The 25,148-nt window shown below is 46.8% G+C and overlaps 1 protein-coding gene across 1 annotated transcript in view; it reads left to right on the top strand.

The window, feature by feature from the left end:
- The window catches only part of CFAP52 (cilia and flagella associated protein 52), a 63,841-nt gene that overhangs the window by 26,410 nt on the left and 12,283 nt on the right, over positions 1–25,148 (top strand). The window contains exons 4-12 of the mRNA XM_004712943.2: positions 677–805; positions 7,471–7,570; positions 8,117–8,233; positions 9,689–9,789; positions 12,361–12,531; positions 14,946–15,094; positions 15,771–15,916; positions 17,443–17,594; positions 24,847–24,949. Coding sequence (XP_004713000.1) covers positions 677–805; positions 7,471–7,570; positions 8,117–8,233; positions 9,689–9,789; positions 12,361–12,531; positions 14,946–15,094; positions 15,771–15,916; positions 17,443–17,594; positions 24,847–24,949 — 1,168 coding nt within the window. The remainder of the gene's footprint in view (positions 1–676; positions 806–7,470; positions 7,571–8,116; positions 8,234–9,688; positions 9,790–12,360; positions 12,532–14,945; positions 15,095–15,770; positions 15,917–17,442; positions 17,595–24,846; positions 24,950–25,148) is intronic.

Raw genomic sequence — 25,148 nt, 5'->3', positions numbered from 1 at the left:
CCTTGAGTCTTCCTCACCCCCCACTATCATGACCCCAGTCCTGCCTTTCATTTCGGGCTAGACAAGAGCACGTGCACAGGTACAGGTAAGAGACGAGAGCTCAGGACACACAGAATCCAGGAACAGGAATGGGAGTAGTGATACCAGAAGGGTCGGGGGAAGGTGGGGAATAGAAGAGAGGAAGGGGGAAATGATCACAATGATTGACACATAACCACACACACACCTCTCCATGGGGATGGATTATCGAACCCGTGGGGGAAGGGAGACCGGTCAGTGTAAGATATGAAAATAATTATAATCTATCAAGGGGTCACATGGGTGGGGGAAGAGGGGAGGGGGAAAAAGAGAAGCTGACACCAAGGGTTCAATAGAAAGTAAATGTCTATAATGATGGCAACGTATGCACTAAAATACTTGATAACATTGATGTGCGAATTGCTATAAGACCTGTAAAAGCCCCCAATAAAATGATCTTTCAATAAAGAAATAAGCAATAGGGGAAAAAAATGTTGTTGGAGGTCACCCCATTTTGTCTTGTAATAGCCAAGGTTTAGTCGGAGACATCCTGGGGGGCGGACAGTGTGACTTTTGGGGTTCCTTCCTACTTTCTCCTTTCTGGGACCACGGAAATCATCACTGCTTGTTCTTAACGCTGTCTTCGTTCTCTTGGCAGCGTGGTCGTGTGGAGCATAGACAAAAGGGACGCCATCTGTGGCAGCCCCGCAGCCGGCCTTAATGTGGGCAACGCCACCACCATCGTCTTCTCGGCGTGCCAGGATGAGATGTTTGTTACCGCTGGAAAGTACGTGTCAGGGCAGTGCCTTTTCAGAACTCAGAGCCCCCTGGATCTGCTTGTGTAGAAAGCACCAGCCAATTACAGTACAATCTGGGGGGGGGGGGCGGGATATGTCTCTCATCCTGGACAAATACCTTATACCGTGACCTTCAGGATTTGTTCCTCACTGCAAAGTCACTTATTTTAAATATGGCGTTGGAAAATCCTGTGCTTCCCGGTGAAAACAACCTGCCGACCTGTGAGGTGCATTTCAGGTTCTTGTTTGTTTGTTTGTTTGTTTGTTTGTTACTGAGAACACACGATGTCCAATCCAAGCTCACAGAGTAATCTGCACCATTGCAGAGATTCACCTGCTGGTTGACCTTTCTTACTCCTGCCTCCTGATTTACCCATGGTCCTGAGGTCAATGCCAACTGAGAGTAACCAGATGAGACAAGGTAGGTCTGGCCCACAGATTTTTCAAGACTGGAAATCTTTACAGATTATCCAAAAAAAAAAAAGAAAATAAACAACCTATCACCTTTTTCACCCACAGATGGGCTGGTCATTTCCATTTGCCAGCCTTCTGGTTAGCAGCCAAACACTTAGTGACCCATGAAATGACAGTTTGCAAATGAAGCATGCCAGGAAGATTTGACTGGTTGACTATGAACTCTTCTTGTTGGTGTTGGATGCCATCGTGCTGGTCAGACTCATGGGAATCCCATGCATCACAGAGCATGGACCATCCTCGGCCATGTGCCATCCTCACACGTGTCATATTGCCCATTGTGGCAGCCACCATGTCCACCCCGCTCATCGAGTCTTTTTACCTTCCATTGACCGTCTACCAAGCATGATGTCCTTTACCAGGGACGGGTCTGATAAAGTGCCCTAAACACGTGTGCGACAGCTTTGCCATTCTCCCTTCTAGGGAGCCTTCTGGCTGACACATTTGTTTTTCCTTCTGGCCATCCATGGTGCTTTCAATATTCTTGGCCATTATGTGTTGGCCAAGAACATAATTCAAATGTATCAATTCTTCTCCAGTCTTCCTTATCCATCCCCCAGCGTTCCCAGGCAAACGAGGCCATTAAAGACACCAGGGCTTCTTGGATCCAGGTGTAGCTTAGTCCTCAGGGTGGCATTTTGCTCTTTAACCTTTGAAAGAGATTTTATGCAACAGATTTGCCCAAAGCAAAAGATCATTTGATTTCTTGACTGCAGTTTCCATGAGTGTTGGTTAGAGACTGTTCGATACATGAGATAATTTCTGAAAGAATCAGCGAGAGCCACCTAAGGGTGACCCCCAGCTGCAGGTCTGAACAGAGGCCAGGGTCTGTCTAAGAGAAAAAATGAATGTATGCATTCACGAAGCAGAGCCCTACATAGAGTTTGAAGGTGAGGTTACACATGTATAAAACCATCCTTTTTCTATGTCGGTTGGAAAATGCAGTGTTGAGGTATACATTACGTATGTCATTGAGGTCGCTCATTAGGTGAAAGGCACAAATTACTGGTTATTTTCTAGTGGAAGTTGATGATTTGTGCAGTTCTAGAGCCACACTGTTTCTTTTAAAAACACAAACACACCACAGTTTTATTGGCATCTACCTCACATATCATACAATCCAATAGTTCAATTATATTAAGAAGAGCTGGACACGCATTAGCACAATGAGCTTCTTCTACTCATTGTTATTAGCTCCCCATTCCCCCCACCCCAACCTCCCCTACCATCCCCCCGAGAAACCATTAATCCAGTTACTGTTGCTATGATTTACCTATCCTGGATTCCATATACAGGAAAACATACTAAAACAAACAAACTAACAACAATAACAAAGGAAAACAGAGAAAAACCCCAATTTTCTAAAAAAGAACATATTAAAAACTAGAACAAATTTGAAAGGGGTCCAAAGGGAGATCAAATGGTAAGATGCCGAATTTCAGCCTAACTGCATCTGTAATAATCCACTTTCCAGTGCATTCTACATGATTGCAAGGCGAGACACATCCCTGGTCTATAATCAGAGGGGATTCGCTGGAGGCTTGATCCCAATAGACCTACCCGTGCCTTGTCTGCACCTTGTGATCTGCAGTCTGGGCTTGTTCCCTGGGGAATCAAGAAAAATGAAGAGGCCATGCATGAGCCCTGCAGAAAATCCTATATGGACACATCTTTAATCCTAAAGCAGCTGGCCACGTCCTTGTCATCTGAGGCCACCCACCAGTGAGCACGAAACTGTTTGTGTTTGCCGACGGAGTTTGCCCAAGACTTGGTTTTGTGGTGTATTTCTGTTCCTTAGCAGATGTTTAAGCAACACATATATTGGCCCATTCTGATGTCCATGGGAGACGTAGCTCCAGGAGTCAAACTGAATTTGATACATCGGACGGTCAGCACCATCTGTATTCTAGGTGGCACTCCTGGCTGGTGCCAGTAATTCATTCACTCAGCTGCTAAGCTAAAGGTCAGAGGTTTGAGTCCACCCAAAGGTCTGGTGAGCGACAGCTGAAAGCCAGCTACTGAAAACTAGAGAGGCAGAATTGCTCAACGGAGGGTTGTAATTGCTGTGAAGAAACTGTGCCCCTATAAGAGGTTTAATTGGCAAAAGTGTAGAGTTAGCTATACTTAGAGCAGTGACCGAAAAAGTAGTCGTGGAGGCTGTTTATGTACGACCAAACACCTCATGGGATTTGGGCCCACAGTTGGGAGGTTGAGGGTGATGGGTCCCTGGGACATACTAGTTATTTGGTGTAATAGCATGCTTCTGTTCAACCTCCTAGCTGGGGATCTTAAAAGCTTGCAAGCTGTCATTCAGGGGACAGTCATTGGTCTCTAATTGCCAGGAGCAATGGAGGGAGCTGCACAGGAACGGGAGAAGGGAATGTCTGGCTGATTGCCTTCAAGAACAACTGTGACCTCTGTCAGGAGACTAGAACTGGATGGTGTCTGGCTACCATTACTTACGAACATGTCGATCAAGGATGCTCTCGCATAATCTTAATCAAAAGGGGAAAATGAAAGAAGAGAATTTCAAATGCTCCTGAACCCCATACTACTTGACGAACCGCTGAAACTATTGCCCTGAGTTAATTTGAAACTATAAACCAAACTATGCTCTGGGGTCATCTTCAAACCAGGCAACGGTTTAGCTTAACCAGCAAAAATGTCTGCCTTGAGGGTTAGGCTGTTTCAACAACCACCTTAATGGGATCCAGTGAATAGCAGCAACTTGAAAGATTAAATATCATTTGATTTCCCTTTTGACCTATTTTCAATTTGTGTGGGTGTTCAATATTTTCTGCTTTACTTTGTTGTTGTTGGGCTTTTTGTTTTGTTCTCGATCTTTCTGTATATGAAATCTAGGATAGGTGAATCTACAGGGTAGCTGGGCCAATGGTCTCTTGGAGGTACGGCAGGGGGCTGGGGGGAAATGGGGAGCTAATAATAATGAGTACAAGAAAGAGGAAATTGGTTGTGGTGATGATTATCCACCTCTTCTTAAGATGACTGAACTATTGGATTGTATGATATGTGAATTAGATGCCAATAAAACTGTGTTGTTGTTGTTTTTAAAAAAAAATTGGTTTGGAAGCTTAGGGAGAAATGAGTTTACATTAATGAGGAAAGACCAGCTGAGGGAAAAAGAGAGGATGAGGGTGATTGCATAACTCAGAGAATACAATCAGTGTCACAGGATGGTACTTGTAGAGGCTGTTGAGTTGGTGAGGATTTGGCTGTGAATATTCTCAACAATAGTAAAAGGAAAACTCCACGGATCACAGTTCTGCTCTGACGTTCCTGGGGTTGCCGTGAGTCAGAGAGGATTTGAGGGCCACCTGTTTTATATTTGAGGCATCCCCTTCCTTGAAGACAGACGTTTCCAGTGTGGGTACCTTCCAGTCGGTTCCGTTGCCCTGACCCTACCTACAGCAGAAAGAAATACCGCCCAGGCTGCACCCTCCTGTCCCTGTGGTTGAGCCCATGGTTGACACAGCCACTGTGTCAATCCATCTCCCTGAGAGTCTAACTCTTGAGACTGATCCTCTCTGCACACCAGGTCCCTCCTGATGACAGGCCCAACGGGTGAGAGACAAAGTCTTGCCATCCTCACCTCCGAGGAGCAATCCGGCTGTGCTTCTTGCCAAACAAATCTGTTTGTTCTCCCGGCAGTTCATGGAATGTGGGCTACAGAAAGGTTTTTCCCCAGGCTGTTCTCCAAATATATGCTTGCATCACGTGGTAAATGACTGTACACTTGGAGGTCAACGCGAGCTGCTTAGAGGTGATCTCCCTGAGGGAACTTAGCCATCTAGAGCAATCAGACTCTATTGCCTGTCCCACTATAGGTGGGGCCCACTCCCTGCTGATAATGGATAGTAACAGTCCCTGCTGATGGATTGTTTCCTTGAAGGAGAACCCAGAGACAAGTCAAGCCCACTTAAGGATGACTAAGTTAGGCTGCCATCTTGAATCTAGAGTCCGCCCATCTTGTCATATGTGTACCCCAAACCCCTCCCCTTCCTATTGTGTGTACACTCCTAGATCGTTCCCCTCCCATTGCATGTATTACCTGTGGTACCACCCCTTCCTGTGATGATGTAATCAGGGGGACTTGCATGCCCTCTAAGTGTGTATAAACCTTGATTAGAAATATACTCGCTCGCTCTCCTCCTCTCATCTCCCACCTCCACGTGGACCATCAAGAGGGGCTGAGGTGAGCATGCTACCACGAAATGTGCCTGACTTCTTTATTTTACTCTCTCTCCTACCTCTCCAATTTTCTATGATTTTCCTATAATCTTTATATATTATCGCCATACAATTGTGCCAATGGACCCTGTGGTTGTTAGCGGCTGCTGTACTCGGCCCTTGGACCTGCCAGCATTCTTTGCCGACACCCTAATTCAAATGCATTAGTTCTTGATTCATCATCCAACTCGCACATGCTGTGTGAGGCTGGGTTGTCTGGGGAAACGAACCAGCACGCTCATCTAAGTACAAGAAGCAACTGTACATCCAGCCAGCACCCCAGCCCAGTCCAGCTCAAGTGCACAGGTATGATGCAAGGTGGTGCCCTCTTCAGACTCAGGCAGCTGCCGGCCGATGATGCCAAAAGGCGGAGCAGGAAGCTGGGCGATCACAGGCCAGTGGGTGCAGAGTCCCATGGATCCAAGATCAATGGAAACATGGCAGGGCATTGGCTGCTCTCGGGGTCAGATGGCCCCAGGAGGTCGGCACAGAGTCCCAGCAAAGTTGACAGCGAAGAACAAGAGAGAGGGGATTGCCACATTTCCCGGGACGCATCATCAAGCTGTGACCTGACTGGCAGGTTGGACTCTACCTCTCCTCAAGTGACCTTGACATAAAATCTCACTACCACGCAGGCCCGTGAGAGAACTGAAAGCTCGTGCCTTCCGTCAGGTGCACCTCCCTCCTCGGCGTGAGGTCTTTGTTCGCTCCCATTTTAAGGATGTCTTACTCAGCTGATTTGCCTAATGCAATACATCGTTTGATTTCTGGACTGCTGCTTCCATGAGGCTTAATTGTGGAGCCAAGTAAAACGAAGTCTTCGCGCTAACCTAAAAGCCAGTTGCGATGAACTCAGTTCCAACTCGAAGGAATGTCGTGTGTTTCAGAACAGATCTGTGCTCCGTTGGGTTCTCAGTAGCTGAATTTTTTTTTTCAGAAATAGTTTGCCAGGCCTTTCTTCTGAGGTGTCTCTGCGTACTTTGGAGTTGAACCCCCAACCTCTCAGTTAACAGTTGAGCATGTAACTCTTTGTGCTACCCAAAGACTCCTCATACTAAAATACTCTTCTTGAAAATATTTCCTCAAAACGAAAAATCTTCTAAGAAACACTTGGTTTACTCTTTCCATCCTTTTTTCCTTTCTTTCTTTGTGTGTCTGCCGGTTTTCAATAAGGGACTCTTGAGGGCATAGCAGGTCACTTGTTGGGCTGCTAATCACAAGAGCAACAGTTCGAACCCAGTAGCAGGGCCCAGGGAGAAAAATGAGGCTATCTGCACCCATAATGGTTACACCCTGGGAGCCTTCAGGGCCAGCTCAACCCTGCTCTGTCGTGTCACTAGGAGTCAGAAAGGATCAACTGGCAGTGACTTTGGATATTGGTCCGTTTTCCATACAGTGGACAGACCACTTCCTCTGTAAACCTCAGCTCTGCAATGTATAAGCCAAACCCACCCCTGAGGACTATTGACCACATGACATCCCTCAAGTCGTAGTGCATGCAGCCACCACAGCCCCTTAGACATGTCCACTTCTCCACGCACGTGGGGTTACTGGAAAACCTTCACTGATGGGGTGAGCTGAGCTCTGCAGCCCCACCTAGTGTGGCTTTCCTTTCTACATGTTGGGTTCCACAAATAAAAGGCAAAAAAAATTGATGAATAAAATTCAAAGATAGAGAAAGGTCACTGCCTTAAGCACCCTCAGGTTCCTTACCCATCAGCCCTAAACACCGGGCTGAGTGGTTATGAAAGGAGGGACAGCCAAATGGAAACCGACTGAAATCCTTTTGTGACACACAAGTTAGTTTCAAACAAACAAACAAACGTCCCGTTCTCTTCCCTTCAGCTCTTCCTTCCAGAGAATTTAGGAAGCAGAGAAGAGAGGACGTGGCCACCAAACATGCACGTCCTTGACTGTGCGATCTTTTTTCCAGTGGGACAATTCGAGTCTGGGAACTGGATCTCCCCAACAGGAAAATCAGGCCAACTGAGTGCCTAACCGGACAGATGAAAAGGATAGTGATGAGCATTACAGTAAGCAGATGACTTTCTATTTTAGTGTCACTATTTGTACACGTTCTTGTTAATAGTCCTCACCAAGATATGGTGTGTGTGTGTGTGTGTGTGTGTGTGTGTGTGTGTGTGTGTGTGTGACTGGAGGGCATTGCGAGGAAAGTGTCTCCTCTTCCTGCTCCTGATGGGGGAAGTAGCCATGGAAGGAGAGAGGATGACCTGGCCAGATGGCAAAGGGACCCTGTTTAAAACCCACAGACACAGAACAATGGAAACCGATCCAATCGGGTGAATTGCTAACAGGGAAAACAAAAGAAAAGGAGGGAAGAAAAGTAAAAGCAAGCGTGTGCACCAACTTTCGGTGAAATGCACTGGCTGATCACAGTCTAGTAGTTTCTTCAGATGTGTGTTTGGCCTGGGTTCTGCTCTCAGCAGTGCCCAAACGCACCTTCAGTCTGGGGACCCCAGAAGTAGCCATGGACACCTGTGTAGGTCTGCATGGTCGCCAAGGAATGCGTACCCCGTCACGGGCCATGGTGCTCACAATGTGTTACTCTCCCCCCCAAGATGGCAGACGATGATAACTTTTTCTACCTGGGCACCACGACCGGAGACATTCTCAAAATGAACCCAAGGACTAAGCTGCTGGTGGACACTGGGCCCATGAAGGACAAATTCAGTCTGGTGAGTGGAGACCGTTGAGCCCTGCCTTCTCCTGCCCCCTGTTTTCTAGCCCTTTCTTCCCTCTTTCTCATTAAGAAGGGGTCTGCATGCGGCCCTACTCCGTGCTTGCCCTCATGAAGCCATCACTGAGTATAGGTGCTCTAGCGAAGTGTGGTGAAGAGCCCAGATGGTGCCCAGCAGTCAGAAAGGATAGCGATAGGGTCGTAAAGGCTTGTCTTAAAACAAGCAGGCCTCTAAGCGAGGTCTCCGCTAAGTCTAAGCAGAAGAAGCACACCAGCCTGTGTAATCCAAGGACTGCCCCCATGACGTCCAAGACCAGAGGAGGGAGCTGCTGTGGCTGCGCTCACCTGGTGTCAGTGAGCCGGCTCCGACTCACAGCGACATGATGTGCAACAGAAGGAAGCACCGCTGGTCCTCGGCCATCCTCAGTCATTCCCACGCTCAAGTTCATTGTTGCAGCCACCGGGCCAATCCATCTCAGCTGCTTCCTGGTGTAATAGCTCATGTTGGCAGCGACCCTTTCTGTCCAACCTGATGGTACATCCCAGACACCATCCAGACAACGTGCGGCCACCCTGGTATGAACGTGGCTGTGCTTCTGGACCAGTCCTTACATAGCTATAAGACATATTAGAGATCTAAATATTTAATAAAGTTCTGAGATACAGGTAAATGTAATACAATATTAGTAATAATAAATTATTTTATAAATTTAATAAACGCAAATGAATTTATCAATATATATATTTATATATTTTAAAATGTTTTCTTTTGTTGTTGAAGACGTCCACCAATCTAACAGCGAGTCCACGTACTGTGTAGTGACAGGGACTCCGTTCCTCCGTTGGGCAACCATTCTCAATCTCCTTTTCTGGGCCCCTCCCCCTTCATTAACATAAATAAAAGTCCCCCTCTCATCTTTCCGGTGCCCGTTGTCAATCTGATCTCCTGTAGATCATTGTTAAGGAGTATGACGACTCACGGCAGATTTTTTTTTTCCTAGTTAAGCTCAAGTACTGTTTGGTTTCACGAAGACTTCAGGCAGTATTTTGTTTTAAGGTTTAAAGATGAGTGCAGGGCAAGCGTTTCAAGGGCTCGTTCCATTTTCACAGCTCCACTGGTTATGCATTGGGCTACTGAACTGCAAGGTCAGGGATTCAAAACCACCAGCGGCTCCGTGAGAGAAAGATGAGGCTTTCTAGTTCCACAAAGAGTTACACGCCTTCAAAACTCACAGGGCCAGTTCTACTCTGTCCTATGGAAGACCTGTCTGAATCAGCATCACCTCTATGGCGGTGAATGTCCTGTTTTGAGGAAGTCTGGAGTTGGGGGATTTGAAACTTTGTTCTGCATCTTCCCCCTTTGGCGGGTGTTTCTTCTGTGGAGTCTTTGATGGAAATGTTCAGGAAGGGCCCTGCGCTTGCATGGAGACTGGTGACCTGTTCTCCCCCTCAGGGAGTATCAGCGGTCAGATGCCTGAAGATGGGAGGCCTGCTGTTGGGCTCTGGAGCTGGACTGCTGGTGTTCTGTAAAAGCCCCAGCTACAAAGTTATCAAGTAAGTCCGGGGCCATTTAGGGCTGGGATGGGGAGACACCCACTGGAGCTCACAAGTAACCACGAGGAGCACACTGGCATTTGTATCAAACAGTTTCATCCTGCCATTCAAAGTGGTTGACGTCAGAGTAAAGAGTAGTTTTTTTGCCGATGAAAAGGTCATAGTTTATGATGAATCAAGCCAAAGTCGTCCAGCATTACCAAAGAGGCCACCTGGTCCTTTAAATAAATACATACATTACTGCGTTGAGTCCGTCATCAAGGTAACACATGCTACGAATGTATCTGTGAGTCTGGGTACTTTAGAGAAATAAATCCACAGAAAGTCATGTATAAGAGAGAGAGTTTTATAGAAAGGTTAAGTGCACTTCAAGAAAACATCCCAACCCAGTGCTGGCCAAGCCCACAAGTCCAACATTAACCCATATGTCCATATCTTTCACATCAATCCACAAAGTCCTCCTCCATCTCACAAAACAGATGCAATGATGCCGACTGCAGGAGGAAAGCCGAGTCAGTGAGCATGTAAGCATCCCAGCACTGGCACGGGTCTCCACACGGCTGCTCCAGCACCCAGGGCTGCATCGGGGTAGGTCCATGCGGCTTCTCCTCAGGGATGTCTTGCAGGAAGTGAGCCTTGCAAGCTGAAGCAAGGAACTAGCTAAGGCAGCTGCACCCTGGTCTGATCATCACAAAGCAAGAGATCTGAGAACTAGAAAGGCGAGGCTCACAAAGCCATTTATCTCTCTGTCCTTCAATTAACCCCACGTGCTTATCGGCCAGGTTGGCACAATAAACTAACTACCTCAGTATCCAAAGAAGCCCAAATTTCAAGCTCTTCAAGATTGGCTTATTCAGCAAAGTGCATTGGGTGCCTATTATGTCCCAGAGAGAGTTCTGGTGGCACAGGGGGTTAAGCTTTGGGTTGCTAACTGGCAGGTTGGCGTTTGAACCCACCAACTTTTCCAAGGGAGAAGGACGCAGACGCCTGCTTCCATAAGGATTTACAACTTCCAAAACATGACTGTGGAGCAGTGGTGCTCTGTCTTACAGGGTTGCTATGAGCAGGAATGGACCCTACAGCAATGGATCTTATGTGCCGACCACCGTGCCAGTAGCTAATACATTTGAATACAAACTCTAATACACATAGCCATAATTGACCAGCAGTCTCTCTGTGCCAGGTACTATCCTTTGTACTTTTCATGCATATCACAGTAAAGGAAAATGAACTAAAGCATGATGGAATGCCATCAATGAGTACCTCATCTGTCCAAACCCATGTGCTGTTATTGTTAGGCACCACCAAGTAGGTTCCAAGCAGCAGAGACCCGTATACAACAGAGGGAAACACTGCCTGGTCCCGAGTCTCCCTCACAACCGTTGCTATGTCTGAGCCCATTGTGACAGCCACTGTGTCCATCCGGCTCCTTGAGGGTCTTCCTGTTTTTCTCTGGCCCTCTGGCCCTCTCCCCTCTACCAAGTATGATGTCCTTTTGCAGGGACCGGTCTCTCCTAAAACATGTCCAAAGTACGTGAGACAAAGTGCATGAGACTAAACACCAAGGTGCTAGATGCTGTAAAACAATTATAAAGAAAAATAAGATTTAGTATTTGACTTCTTGAACTTATCACCTCATTTGGGGATAAAGTATATGTCCATGAAATCATCACTAGAGTGTAAGATGATGTATATGCATAAACCAAATGGCCCAGACAAGGTAAAATATATCATGGGTGTTGAGAAGATCAGCGAAGGCGTGGGCTGGAGAAGACATCCAAGGGACTTAACAGAGTAATGGAGGCAAGACCTGAGCTCAGGTATGACAAGTGGGCCACCTGTGGACATGATCCATATGGCCTCTGGTAGCTCCCAGAAAGCACACACATTTGGAGAAATCAGCATCAAATGCTTGTATGTGCTGAGCACTCACCGCGCGCCAGGCACTGTCCTGGGTACCTTGATAGATCGATGCGTAAAGCAAGCAAAGTAGAAAGGAGGGCCCTGCCTCTTTGAATGTCAAAGAGCTGACGTTGTAGCAGAAGGGGCAAGACAATACCTATTGAACCACAGAAACAAGTGAAGCGAATAGCTTTCAAGGATGATCAGTATAGTAGAGATGAATGGAGTAGGGCAATGGCAGGGGTGAGGGGGGCGGGGAGATCAGGGCATAAAGGAGTGAAGGAGTGAGGGGGCAGGTTGCAATTTTAAGTTCCATGAGGGTGGATGAAGGTAGATTTTATTGAGAATATTTTCTGACCAGTTTTGTGGTTGTGTGAGGAAGAACAAGGGGTGGGGTGCTGTAGAACAATGTTGGTCAGACTTTGGATACATAACGTGACTGTCTGACATTAATTTCTTAATGTTTAACCCCTCAATGGTACCCACTAGCATTTCGGTAAAGATTGCAGCCCGAGAAACCACCATGTAGGTCAGTGTGGATCTACTCTGTGTAGAGCCGGGAGTTGGAATCCACTGAATAGCACATGCCAACACTGGCTGTTCATACTTCTGAGTTAGGAAGTCGTCGTCGGTCCAATGGGTCTACTTGGCTCCTGCTTCTTTTTAAAGGAAAATCCAGTTACAAGGGGGCATCACTTCCATCGCTCTTCGAGGGGAAGGACACCAGTTTTTCGTCGGAACAGAAGAATCACACATTTACCGGGTCACCTTCACAGACTTCCAAGAGACTCTCATTGCGACTTGTCACTTTGAGGCTGTCCAGGACATCGTCTTTCCATTGTGAGTAGGAGAGGGAAAGATACCGGTGGGCCTGACAATATTACAAACACATGGTGTAAAGTAACGTTTGATGTCTTCCTCTCATCTGGGGTCATTGTTGTCGTTTGTAATCCTTTTCCTTTGGGAAGGGGAAGGGGAAGGTAGCTCAAAATGAACAAGTTACCGTATATACTAGAGTATAAAGCAACCCAAATATCAGCCAAGGCACCTAATTTTACCACAAAACTGCATTAAAGATGTGCTGAATCGCTGAAGACAAATGTGTGCATAAGCAAATGTGGAGAAGAAATCTGATGGGGTCCGGGTATCAAAAGATATAGCGTCTGGGGTCTAAAAGGCTTGAAGGTAAACAAGCGGCCATCTAGCTCAGAAGCAACAAAGCCCACATGGAAGAAGCACACCAGCCTGTGTGATCACAAGGTGTTGAAGGGATGAGGTATCAGGCATCAAAGAACAAAAAATCATATCATTGTGAAGGAGGGGGAGTGCAGATTGGAGACCCACAGCCCATCTGTAAGCAACTGGACATCCCCTTACAGGAGGGTCACGGGGTGGAGACAAGCCAGTCAGGGTGCAGTGTAGTAACGATGAAACATACAACTTTCCTCTAGCTCTTAAATGCTTCCCCACCACCACCACCACTATCATGATCCCAATTCTACTTTACAAATCTGGCTAGACCAGAAGAAGTACACTGGTACAGATAGGAGCTGAAAACACAGGGAATCCAGGACGGATGATCCCTTCAGGGCCAGGGGTGAGAGAGGCGATACTGGGAGGGTGGAGGGAAGGTGGGGTGGAAAGGGAGAACCGATTACAAGGATCTACATATAACCTCCTCCCTGGGGGATGCACAGTGTAAGAAAGATAAAATAATAATAATTTATAAATTATCAAGGGTTCATGAGGGACGGGGTAGAGGGGAGGGAGGGGAAAAAATGAGAAACTAATACCAAGGGCTCAAGTAGAAAGCAAATGTTTTGAGAATGATGATGGCGACATATGTACAAATGTGCTTGACATAATGGATGGATGTATGGATTGTGATAAGAGTTGTAAATAAAATAATTTATTTTAAAAATGTGCTGAAAAACTCGGCTTATACATGAGTATATACAGTTACTTACAGGCCTCTCAATGCTGGAGGTATACGGGGAGAAAGACAGCAAAGGTAAATATTACACGCACAACCTGGCAACAATAGCAATGATCAACAACATCTATAAGGAGATATGTAGATAGACATGACCAGACAGACAGACATGACCAGACAGACAGACGTGGGAAGGCGCATGGCAGTCTGTTTGTAAATATAGGATATTTTACATATGTATTTGTATGTACTGAAAATACAGGCAAGGACATTGTAGCACATCCAGAGGGCAGAGTCCACGCACACTGGACATGCGGCTGGGTCCCACAAGTACAGGAAAGGGTGCATGACCGATGTCGCTGACTACCTGACGGCCTGATGGCATCACAAAAGTCTTGTGTAAAACTACACTTGGTGCCTTCAATTCATCTGTGGTCTTCTCTTTTTTTTTAATTTATAAAAATTTTAATTGGCATAGCGCACTCATTCCAATATATCCATTCCCAATCCAGTTCTGTTGTTCAATCCCATCGGTGGGGTTATACAATCATAAATACTATCAACTCCCCTTCCCCATCCTTCCCCACCACCTCACTTCCCGTTCCCTTGGGGAACCATTCCTCTTGTCATTATCTCTGAGGGGACATCTAGCTTGACTACCATGTACCAACGGATCTTAAATATACAAATGAACAAACGCATAGCTAACATGATTAATGAGGTATAACACATAAAGACCTTAATAGTAAGGGGGGAAATCTTAAAGGACTAGAGGATAGTTATGTGACTCATCAGTGCCATACTGCCCCCCAAATTTATCCTATGTTCCATGTGGCCATTCTGAGAGGGACTGTCCAGTTGTCTTGCTGGTGAAATGTGGGGCTCCACCACATCCACTCCCCTTCATATCGATTTGGTTGCATGGTTTTTTTGAACTTCTGATACCTCTTCCCATCGTTGACGCCTCAGATCACACAAGCTGCTGTGCTTCTTCCATATGGGCTTGGTGGCTTCCCTGCTACATGACCGCTTGTTTAACTACAAGCCTTTGGGACCCCAGACGCTATATCTTTTAATAGCCGGGCACCATCAGCTTCACCACATTTGCTTATGCACCCATTTTGTCTTCAGCAATCATGTCAGAAAGGTGAGCATCGTACAATGTGTGGCCTTCTTTTGTTGTTGTTTATAGTCCTTTCCCTTTAGGAAGAGTAGGGTGATTACTTGTCACAATGGTTAATCACTTGTCACATGTGCATGTGACAAGCACTATGTGCCTTTGATGGCTGCTCCTCTGAGTCTCTCGGTGGCTTCTTTGCAGTGGCACTGCTGAGCTGTTTGCTACCTGTGCCAAGAAGGACATCAGAGTGTGGCACACCTTGTCCAACAGGGAGCTGCTGCGAATCACCGTGCCCAACATGACGTGCCACGCCATTGATTTCATGAGAGACGGGAAGAGCATCATTTCAGGTAGCATCCGCCTATCCCAAGTTGGATTTGGGTTCCAGGCATGCTTTTGGTTCTGTCTTTCTCCTTCAAGTCCACCCTTGCTGGCTTAGCCGACAGAGTGAGACCAGAATGGACTCAGATTGGCAAAATGCGGGTAAACTAGAAGGTAACTGGAAGGCAAACAAATTCATGGGCCAAAGATACTCCTGAGGTTCTTGGCGTGTGCAACTGGCTGGTTGATGGCCACGTTTATTGTGATACCGAAGATGGTGGGGTGAGGAGCATGAGATTTAAGCATGCAGTGCTTTCTCTGAAATGTAAAATTATACATCCAAGGAATGATATCAACCAGATTGTTGAAATGTCCCAGTCTGTAGCTCATGAAGAGCTGGGAGCTAGCCTCCCTGCTTCCTTCCCTTTCCTGGCATGGGATCCACCTGGAGGTCAGTTAAACCAGGACGAATCATTATTTTTCCCCTGACCAAGTGGAACCAGTTTCAGGGTGCCAGGAGAGAGGGGTGGGGGGTATGTGATTACTGTCAGTTGGTGGGTGGGGGTTTTCTCTTTATTCCATCACCATCCTCGCCCCCAGATCTGACGCCCAATGATGCTTTAGGAGGGCAGCACTCTATGTGAGGAGAGAGTGAGTTTACTTACTTTGTCCGATATTTGTTTGTTTGTTTGTGTTTCGCACCAGCGTGGAATGATGGTAGAATCCGAGCCTTCGCCCCTGAGTCAGGCCGGCTGATTTACATCATCAACAATGCCCACAGGATTGGAGTGACTGCCATCGCCACCACCAGTGACTGTAAACGGGTCATCAGTGGCGGTGGAGAAGGGGAGGTATTGTCCTTACAAGCAGACTGTTTTTCTTAAATAGGACCCTTGATCTAGAGCAAGTATGGCACCAATGGTGACAAAGGGTCTGGGGTGTCCCTCTGCTCCCCAAGCCCTCTGCTCCTCTTGCCAGTGAGCACTGCACCCGGCTGTTTCCAGGCAGCCTCCTCTGGCCAGTGCTGGGTCTCCAGGCTGAAGCCCAGGCAGCACCAAGCCAGCGAGCAGATGCCTATTCTGAGCTCCAGCTTCCCTGCAGTTCTCAACTACTGTTGGGGTGGGCAGGGAGGAAAGAAAGATGCATGGGAGAAGAAGTTATTTGGAAGAAATGGGAGCAAGTCTAAGGAAACCTCAAGGTGAGCTGAACTGGGCCTAAAGCTCCCCCCTAAGGGAGGCAAGGCTTGGTTCTGCATCAGGCTCGCCATGCCCTCTCCGTGGCTCACCAGGCTTGGAGGGGAGATCAGGCTTGCAAGGGTGGGAGAGGAGTCCTGGGGCAGCTCAGTCAGACACTCTGACCCAGCATAGAAGGAAGGGGAGGGAGTCAAACCCTTGTGTCACACCAATAAACAAACAAACACCAATACAAAAACGCCTCTCTGCTATCAAGTCAACACTGACTCAGGGAGCCCCTGTAGAACAGGGGAGAGCTGCCTCTGTGGGTTCCGGAGATTGTAATTCCTTATGGGAACAGAAAATCCCATCTCTCTGCTGTAGAACAGCTGGTGTTTTCACACTGCTGAGATGTGGTTAGCAGCCCCGTGTGAAACCCCCACGTGGCCAGGGCGCCTGTCTTGCCATCTGCCCAGCGCCATCCGGGTGGGCTCCTCGAAGCTGCCTTCTCTCAGGAGGAATAACTCGTAGCAGTGATGAATACAGTAGTACGTCTTAGATGCTATTGTTTCTATGACTATATTTTATTTTAAATCAGACAGATATCCATTTTTGGTTTGAAAAAAGAAAAAAGTCCAGAATCCTCTATTTTCACATAATGCCCATTTTCACCACCTGGCCTGTGGAAACTGCCATGTTCCTTCCACTGAGGACTCATGGTACGTAACTCTGGATAGTCCAGAAATTTCCTGACAGCATCAGAAATTTGAGAGCAATGCTCATTTGCTAGTGAATAGAAAAATCCTTAAGGAGTCCTGGTGGCATAGTGTGGGAGAAAGGTGAGGCTTTCTACTCTCTGAGAAGAGTTACAGTGTCAAAAAGCCACAGGGGCAGTTCTGCTCTGCCCTACAGGGTCTCTATGGGTCAGAACCAAGCCCATGGCAGTGGACTTGAGCTCGGAGACAAATCATGTCACTTGGCTTCACAGAGGCCTTTGCATGGTTGGTTTCAGTAGTGATCCATTTCTCTGCCCGGAGTTCAACCTGGGTGCAGGTTAACTGGCTCCATTTCGTGTGTGAGTGTTCCTGCCTTTCCATTTAGCATTCCCATCTTCCACCACTGAGAATGGGAAAGGAAGGAAAACACCAGCCGTCCCCACCCCCACCCCGAGCTGGCACTGAGTGGGGGTGCTTTGTGGGTTTCAGGTGAGGGTGTGGCAGATTGGCTGTCAGACCCAGAAGCTGGAGGAGGCCCTGAAGGAGCACAAGTCCTCCGTGTCCTGCATCAAGGTGAAGAAGAACAACGAGGAGTGTGTCACAGCCAGCACCGATGGGACCTGCATCATTTGGGATCTTGTGTACGTGGCAATGATGGGAAGGGCGAAGCACCATTTACTAGACCAGGCACTATGATCTTAGCATGTTATCAAACCTGGGAGAAGACGGCAGAACCTGAGTCTTTAAATCCTCATGGAAGCAGAAAGCCTAATTTTCTCTCAAGAGGAGTGACTGGTGGGTTTGAACTATTGGCCTTGTGATTAGTAGCACAACACCTAACCTGTGATGTCACCAGGACCCCTCCAAGCGAAGAGTAGACATCTCATGTCTAGTATCAGTAAAGGAGACTTGCATGGCCATGATTGGTCCCTGGCACTCAGAGTTGACAGGTACGAGTGGGAAGAGTGTGGTTCTAGAAGCACTGAATCTCGGGGGTGTCTGGGTGGCTGCAGAAGCCGATTGCTGGATGGACCGAGTGAGGCTGGATTCGGTGGTGGTGGGTGCCTTCCTGTTGCTTCTACTTGATATTGACCCTATTTGCGACAGAGGCATGATTTAACGTTCCCAGATTCCCCTCGGGTCTTCTAAGAGAAAGAAAGCAAGGGAAAGAGCTAAAGGAAGGCAAGCAGCTCCCCTCCTGCTGTCACTTCCCCCAATCACACCAAGCCCAGGAGGTGCATATGGCTAAGGGGCTGTTTTTGGTGCCTTTGAGTCAAGTCCAAGTCTAAGCAACTGTACTTACAACAGTAGGAGACACAGCCCAGTCCTGCGTCATCCTCACAGTTGTTATACTTGAGGTCATTGGCATAACGTCACCCTCACCCTCCGTTGGCAACATTCCCAGGGCTTTCTTTTAAGGTGAGCTACACTCATAGGATGCTTAGGAATCCTCACTGCCATCAAATACATTCAAACTCAGACTGTAACTCCTTATGGGAGCAGTAAGCCTCAGCTTTCTCCCAAACAGTGGCTGGCTGGTGGTTTCGAATTGCTGGCCTTGCTGTTAGCAGTCCAATGTGTAACCACTATGCCACCTGGGCTCTAGAGGCTAGGCCCTTGGAAGTAGTGTAAATGGTCAATGTGCTTGGCTGCTAACTGAAATGTTAAGGTCCATTCAGAAGAACCTGGGGGAAAAGACCCGGTAAACTATTTGTGGGAAACCAGCCATTGCAAACACAGTGGAACACAGTTCTTCTCTGATCCATATGAGGGGATACAGCTCCCCTCTCCACCCCACAAAAAAAGGGGGAAAAGCTCTGCTGGGCGGAGCTTTCATAGTATGTATTTTTCCTGCTAGGCGAGCATTGAGCAACTTGCTTGGAGTTAGTGCACCCAGTGGCATCACCTGGGAAGGTTCTCTCTGGTCACAGTGAATTTTTTTGTAAAAGCAGTTTGACTCGAACCTCATTTTTTGTGATGGCCTATTTAAGAGAACACCATGGGACTGTGAAATTTTGTTTCCTGCTGGGGAAAAATGCTGCAGAAACTGTTGTGATGATGAACACAGGTTACAAGGACAGCAGTGTGGGAAAAACTCAAGTGTACGAGTGGTCTTCTCGTTTCTAAAAAGGGGAAATGTCAATTGATGACACACCTTGTTCTGGACATCTATCAACTTCCCAAACAGATGAAAATATCGACAAAGTTCATGCACCTGTGGCCGAAGACCCAAGACAGACAATTGAAGAGATGGGGAAGTTATTGGACTATCTTGGAGCTCAGTTCAGCGAATTTTAACAGAAGATTTGGAAATGAGACAGGTCGCTGCAAAATTTGTGCCTTGGGTTCTGACTGATCAGGAAAAAAAGTGTCAAGTGGAAACATGACATGCTATGAAAGAGCAGCTCTGAATCGACCCAGACTTTTCCCCCAAGGTCATTACTGGTGAGGAGACATAGCGCTATTCCTACAACCCCAAAGCAAACATCAAGCAAGCCAGTGGAAGATGCCATCATCACTCACCCCCCAAAAGCTTCTCCAGTGAGCTTAAAGATCAAGTAGATGCTCATTTGTTTTTCTGATGTAAGGGGCAGAGTGCATTTGTAGTTCATTCCACCAGGTCAGACTGTTAATCAAGCTTTCTATTTAGAGGTTCTGAAAACAGCATAACAAAGTGTGACAAAAAAGGCCTGAGTTGTGCCAGTCTGGGGACCGGTTTTGCCACTACAACAGTACACCTGCTCACACAGCCATCTCAGTGAGCCAGTTTTTGGCAAAAAACTAGCATGCCCCACACACCTTTCTCACCTGACCTCGTTCTATGCGACTTCTTTTTGTTTCCGAGAATGAAGAGGGACATGAAAGGACAGCACTTTGATGACATAGAAGAGGTGAAGAAACAAACGAGGAAGGTCTTATCAGCCATCCAAACAGATGAGTTTGAGAAATGTTTCCAAGAAAGGAATCGCAGATTTGGCAAATACATGAAGTGTAGTGGAGAGCATAAGGTTGTTTTGTTAAAAAAATTCTGGGTTTTTTTAGGGGGGGGGGTGGGTCCCTGCTCCGATGTGGTGGCCGTGAGTTCGAAACAGTTTGGCAGCAGCTGGTTTTGTAGGTTGCCTCCCTCCAAGGCACTACCACTGGTCAGCCAGTTTGTCGCGCTGTGGTGGCTTGTGCGTGGCTGTGATGCTGGAAGCTATGTTACTGGCATCTCGAAGGCCAGCAGGGACACCCAAGGTGAACAGGTTTCAGAGCAGCATCCAGACTAAGAGCAGACCACAAAGAAGGCACCGGCTATCCACAGAAGTAGCCCCTGAACGCCTCACGCAGGGCTATAAATCTTTACAGGAGCAGACAGCACCAGCTAACGTCGAGAGATAGAGCAATATGAATGTGGCTGTACCTTCTCCCCAAAGCTGTCCCAAAGCTTCCGATTCTAGAGACGCTTCACCAGGAACGATGATTTGGGGGAGCTGAAGAAAATTAGGGGTTGTCTCCCTGAGGGCATCAGCCATCTAGAGCAATCAGACATTATTGTCTGTCCCACAGTAGGTGGGGCCCACACCCTGCTGATAAGGATAGTGCATTGTTTCCTTGAAGGAGAGCCCAGAGACAAGGTCAAGCCCACTCAAGGAAGACCAAGGTTCGGTTGCCATCTTGAAGCTAGTATCCGCCCATCTTGTCACATGTGTACCCTAGTCCCTCCCCTTCCTATTGCATGTACACCCCTAGCTCATCCCCTTCCTGTCACGCATATGTCTATTGGACAGCCCCTTCCTGTGATGTATGTGGTTACCTGTAATTAGGGGAGCTTGTTGCGCCCCATAAGTGCATATAAGCCTTGGTTAGAAATATATTCTCTCTCTCTGGGCAGACCTGGCTGCTGAAATCACGGCCGTCCCCGACGTCCCAAATGTGTCTGGCTCCTTTGTTTTACTCTCTCTCCTGTCTTCTGTGACTTTACTATGATCTTTATATATTATAACTGTACAATTGTGCCTATGGGCCCCTCGGTTGTCCGCTGATTTACTCTGACACAGCCTTCAATACAGATTACAACTCAATGTAAAGGAAACCAAAATCCCCACACCAGGATCAATAGGTAACATCATGATAAATGGACAAAAGATCGAAGTTGTCAAGGATTTTGTCTTGCTTAGATCCACAATCATTGCTCATGGAAGCAGCAGTCAAGAGAGCAAATGACATGTTGCATTGGGTAAATCCGCTGCACAAGACCTCTTCAGAGTATCGAAAAGCAGATACTTATTTTGAGGACTAAGGTGCACCTGATCCAAGCTATGATACTTTCATTGGCCACCTATGCATGTGAACGTTGGACATTGAATAAGCAAGCCCAAAGAAGAGTTGAGGCATTTGAATTGTGGTACTAGAGAAGACTATTGAAAGTACCATGGACTGCCTAAAGGACAAACCAATCTGTCTTGGAAGAATTATGGCCACAATCCTCTTTAGAGGCTAGCATGGCAAGACTTCATCTTATGTACTTTGGACATGTTGCCAGTAGAGACCAGTTCCTGGAGGAGAACATCATCCTGGGTAAAGTAGAGGGGCAGGGAAAGAGAGACAGGCCCCGGACAGCGTAGATTGATACCGTGTCTGCAACAGTGAGCTCAGGCACAGGAACAATGGTGAGAAAGGTGCAGGACCATGTGGTACTTCCTTCTGATGTGCAGGAACTGTGTAGGAACTGATGCCATGGCACCTAACAACAACAACAACAAATTCAAGCCAAGGAGCCCTAGTCCCATAATGCATTAAGCGTTGGGCTGCAAACCACAAGGTCTGCAGTTCAAATCCATGAGCCACTCTATAGGAGGAAGATGGGGCTTTCTACTCTGGTAAAGAGTTACATTCTCAGAAACCCAAAGGGGCAATTCTACCCTGTCCTGTAGGGTTGCTTATGAGTTGGAATTTACTCCGTGGCAGGGGGGTTGGTAGGCAGATCCAAGGCAACTAGACTAAAGCACACAGACAAAGGGTTTTCCAGGGTAAATGTTGAGTTTTTGACTATCGGTTTGCTTGCTGTGTGCTTTTAGTTTAGAAACAGACCCTATTCTACCAAGCCCTGCCCTGTACCCCAGTACCATCCCTACATGCATTCCATTTAAATAAGAACAGAATTGGAAGGAAGGAGCTATATATAGCAAAAGAGTTTGAAATGTTCTTGATTGGAGACCAGATAATGGGAACAAAGGAAAAAGGCAAAGAGCTTTTCATTTAATAGGTGAAGAAGAAGAAAAAAGAAAGAAAGAAAGAAAGAAAAGCAAGCCTCTGTCTTCTAGTCTAGTTTGTCTCCAACTCTAATCTGCATACCAGTCACCTGGGGATCTTGTTCAAATGTACAGTGTGTTTCCTTAGACCTGGAAGGGCATCTAAGATTCTCCATTTCAACAAGTTCTTAGACGATGCCTAGGCTGCTCCTCTAAGGACCGCACTTGAACTTCCATTGGGAAACCATCCACCTAGAGCAGTGGTTCTCAACCTTGCTAATGCTGTGACCCTTTCACACAGTTCCTCATGTTAAGGTGACCCACCCAAACATAATATTATTTTTGTTGCTACTTCATCACTGTAATTTTGCTACTGTTATGAATCGGGCGACCCCTGTGAAAGGGTCATTCGACCCCCAAAGGGGTCACAACCCACAGGTTGAGAACCGCTGACCTAGGACATGCCTATACTTATTTCCATGGCTGGTTTTGACCATTTCAAATCTTTAAGACCTCTGTTGTTTAGCAGAAATCATTGGTTAATATGTGCCTAAGTCCTTAAAACTGCTGCACCCAGAAATGATGTTTCAGTACTTCCATAAAGAGAAGTGTTTAAAGGTATAAAAGAGATCACGATCTCAAATTTAATAATTTTAGGAGAACAATGATTAAGTCATAAAAAGGACAAAGACAACATAAAGACATAGACACATTAACTGGATGAGAGAAGCCATTAGCACGGGCTCATAATGGTGTCCAAGGAGTCACAGTCTAAATGGGGACACAGGAAATCATCAAAAACTCAGGATGGGTGACGGAGCGGTACATCACAGTTATAGGTGGGCAAACCCCATGGTTACCGAAGGGCGACAGGACCATGATTGGGATGTGCACATTACACTTGATAGAAGAGCTTACAAGATTAGTCCAGGGCCTTCCCACCAAGGCATCCAAGGTATGACTGATAGGCATGATTCATGACCAGGCCCCCCAGCTGCCATACTGGTCCCCAGGAGGGTGATCTTCACGAAGGAGATACCCAGGCAAGCCCTGCAAAGAGACTATCCCTCCCTGCTCTGGCTAGAGAGGGGCGGAAGCAATCCACTGTCCAGTGCACGCTGCTTGAGGGCAAGATTATCTATTCTACACCCTTGACTAATGATCAGAAGAAATTCAATGGAGGCTTAATCTATCTGGGGATTCTGTAAACAGATTTTGGCTTTTCACTATCATCCATAGTCATCTGCAAACAGAGTGCTCATAATTTAAGCTCTAATACAGAAGAAATTGGGCAAAAAGTATTTATTTTTAATAGCCAGCCAGCAGCGTTGTCTATGGAAAGAGAAGCGACATCTTTATATGTGTTGGGGTGGTGTCTAAAGCAATGGCTCTCACATGATTGTGGGCATAAGAATCCATTCAGAGGCTGGCTAGTAATGAATGGAGCTCTGTGGGCTTCGTCTCCACTGGCAGAATCCAAGTTCCCGAAGGAGAAGCCCAAGGAGACCCTTTTTGATCACGTCTGCTCCAGCTTCATCCATTGCTAGTGAGAATGTGAAACAGTGCCAACCCCGTGGAAGATGGTTTGGTGTTTCCGCCGAAAGTTAAATAGAATTACCATATGATCCAGCAATTCCTGCTGAGATCGATACTCAAAGGAATTGAAAGCAGAAAAAAAAAGAAAGCAGGAACACAAATACTGGTACCCCAATATTTATTGCAACACCCTCCATAATAGCCAAATGATGGAAACAACTCATATGTCTATCAATAGATGTATAGTTAAAGTATAGTCCCTACATACAAGTATTCGTCCCTAAAGAAAAATGAGGCCCAGTTCCATACTACAATATGGATGAAAAAATAATGAAAACGTGGGGTAAAATTTGTCCCCAAAGGATAAATATTAGGAGTCCATTTATATGAAAAAAATAGAATAGGCAAGTACACGGAGGCATATAGAAGCATGTGGAAAAATTCCATGATCGTCACTTCATTTTCCCATGAACTCTTTGACTATAGAGGTCAAGGTTTTGCAGGGGGTACCAGTGGCAGGCAAGAGAGAGGAGGACTGGGGACTCATTGCTTAGAAGACACGGAGTTTCTATTACGGGTGATGGAGAATTCTGGCGACAAACCATGGTGATGGTGGAACAATTTGGCAAACGATGTCACTGAATTGGAAAATATTGAAATGACCAATGTCTTGTTGCCTGTATATGCACCACAGTGGAAAACAAGACAAAAGGAAAGCCCTTCCCCACACTGAGCTGACCACTCAGCTTATCGGCCCTCTTCCAAACGGTGGCCTTGAGACAATAGCTTGCGAGGGGGACCGCAGGCTGGCTCCGAGGTCAGCCTCTCCTACTTCCTTCCAGTGGAGACTCTGGACTTTCCATTGTGCTCTGTGCCTTGTCTTTAGAAATAAATGGGCCCTGGCCAGTACCCTTCGGTGCAATGCCAGGTCACAAACAGAGTGGACAGAGCAACCAGAGATCTACCGTGAGGAAATACAAATGCCACTGGACTGAGCAGCGTTTGCTGTCTGAGCAAGATAAACCAACCGGAGCTTGCGCCAACTCTCACTTGAATCGTAAATACATTTTTTCCTGGGGAAGAGAAAGTCAAGGTTCACTGCTTTGGCATCTCTTTACTGCAGGCGTCTGCGGAGGAACCAGATGATCCTGGCCAACACCTTATTCCAGTGTGTTTGCTATCACCCCGAGGAGTTCCAGATTGTCACCAGTGGGACAGACAGAAAGGTAGGTGCTCCCGGCGCGACTCCAGACGTTTCTCTTACAAAGGAAAAGTCCGGCGTTGAAGGGATCAGGTGTAAGGCATCATCAGAACAAAAAATCTTACCATAGTGAATGATGGGGGGAGTGCAGAGTGGAGATCCAAAGCCCATTAGTAAGCCACTGGAGATCCCCTTGCAGAGGGGTCTCGGGGAGGAGATGAGCC

This window comes from Echinops telfairi, unplaced genomic scaffold (genome assembly GCF_000313985.2).
Source record: "Echinops telfairi isolate 266 unplaced genomic scaffold, ASM31398v2 ScPeMD7_2010;HRSCAF=2546, whole genome shotgun sequence".
Taxonomy (NCBI): Eukaryota; Metazoa; Chordata; class Mammalia; order Afrosoricida; family Tenrecidae; genus Echinops; species Echinops telfairi.
Note: the sequence above shows the minus strand (reverse complement) of the source record. Positions and strands in the feature narration are given on the sequence as shown.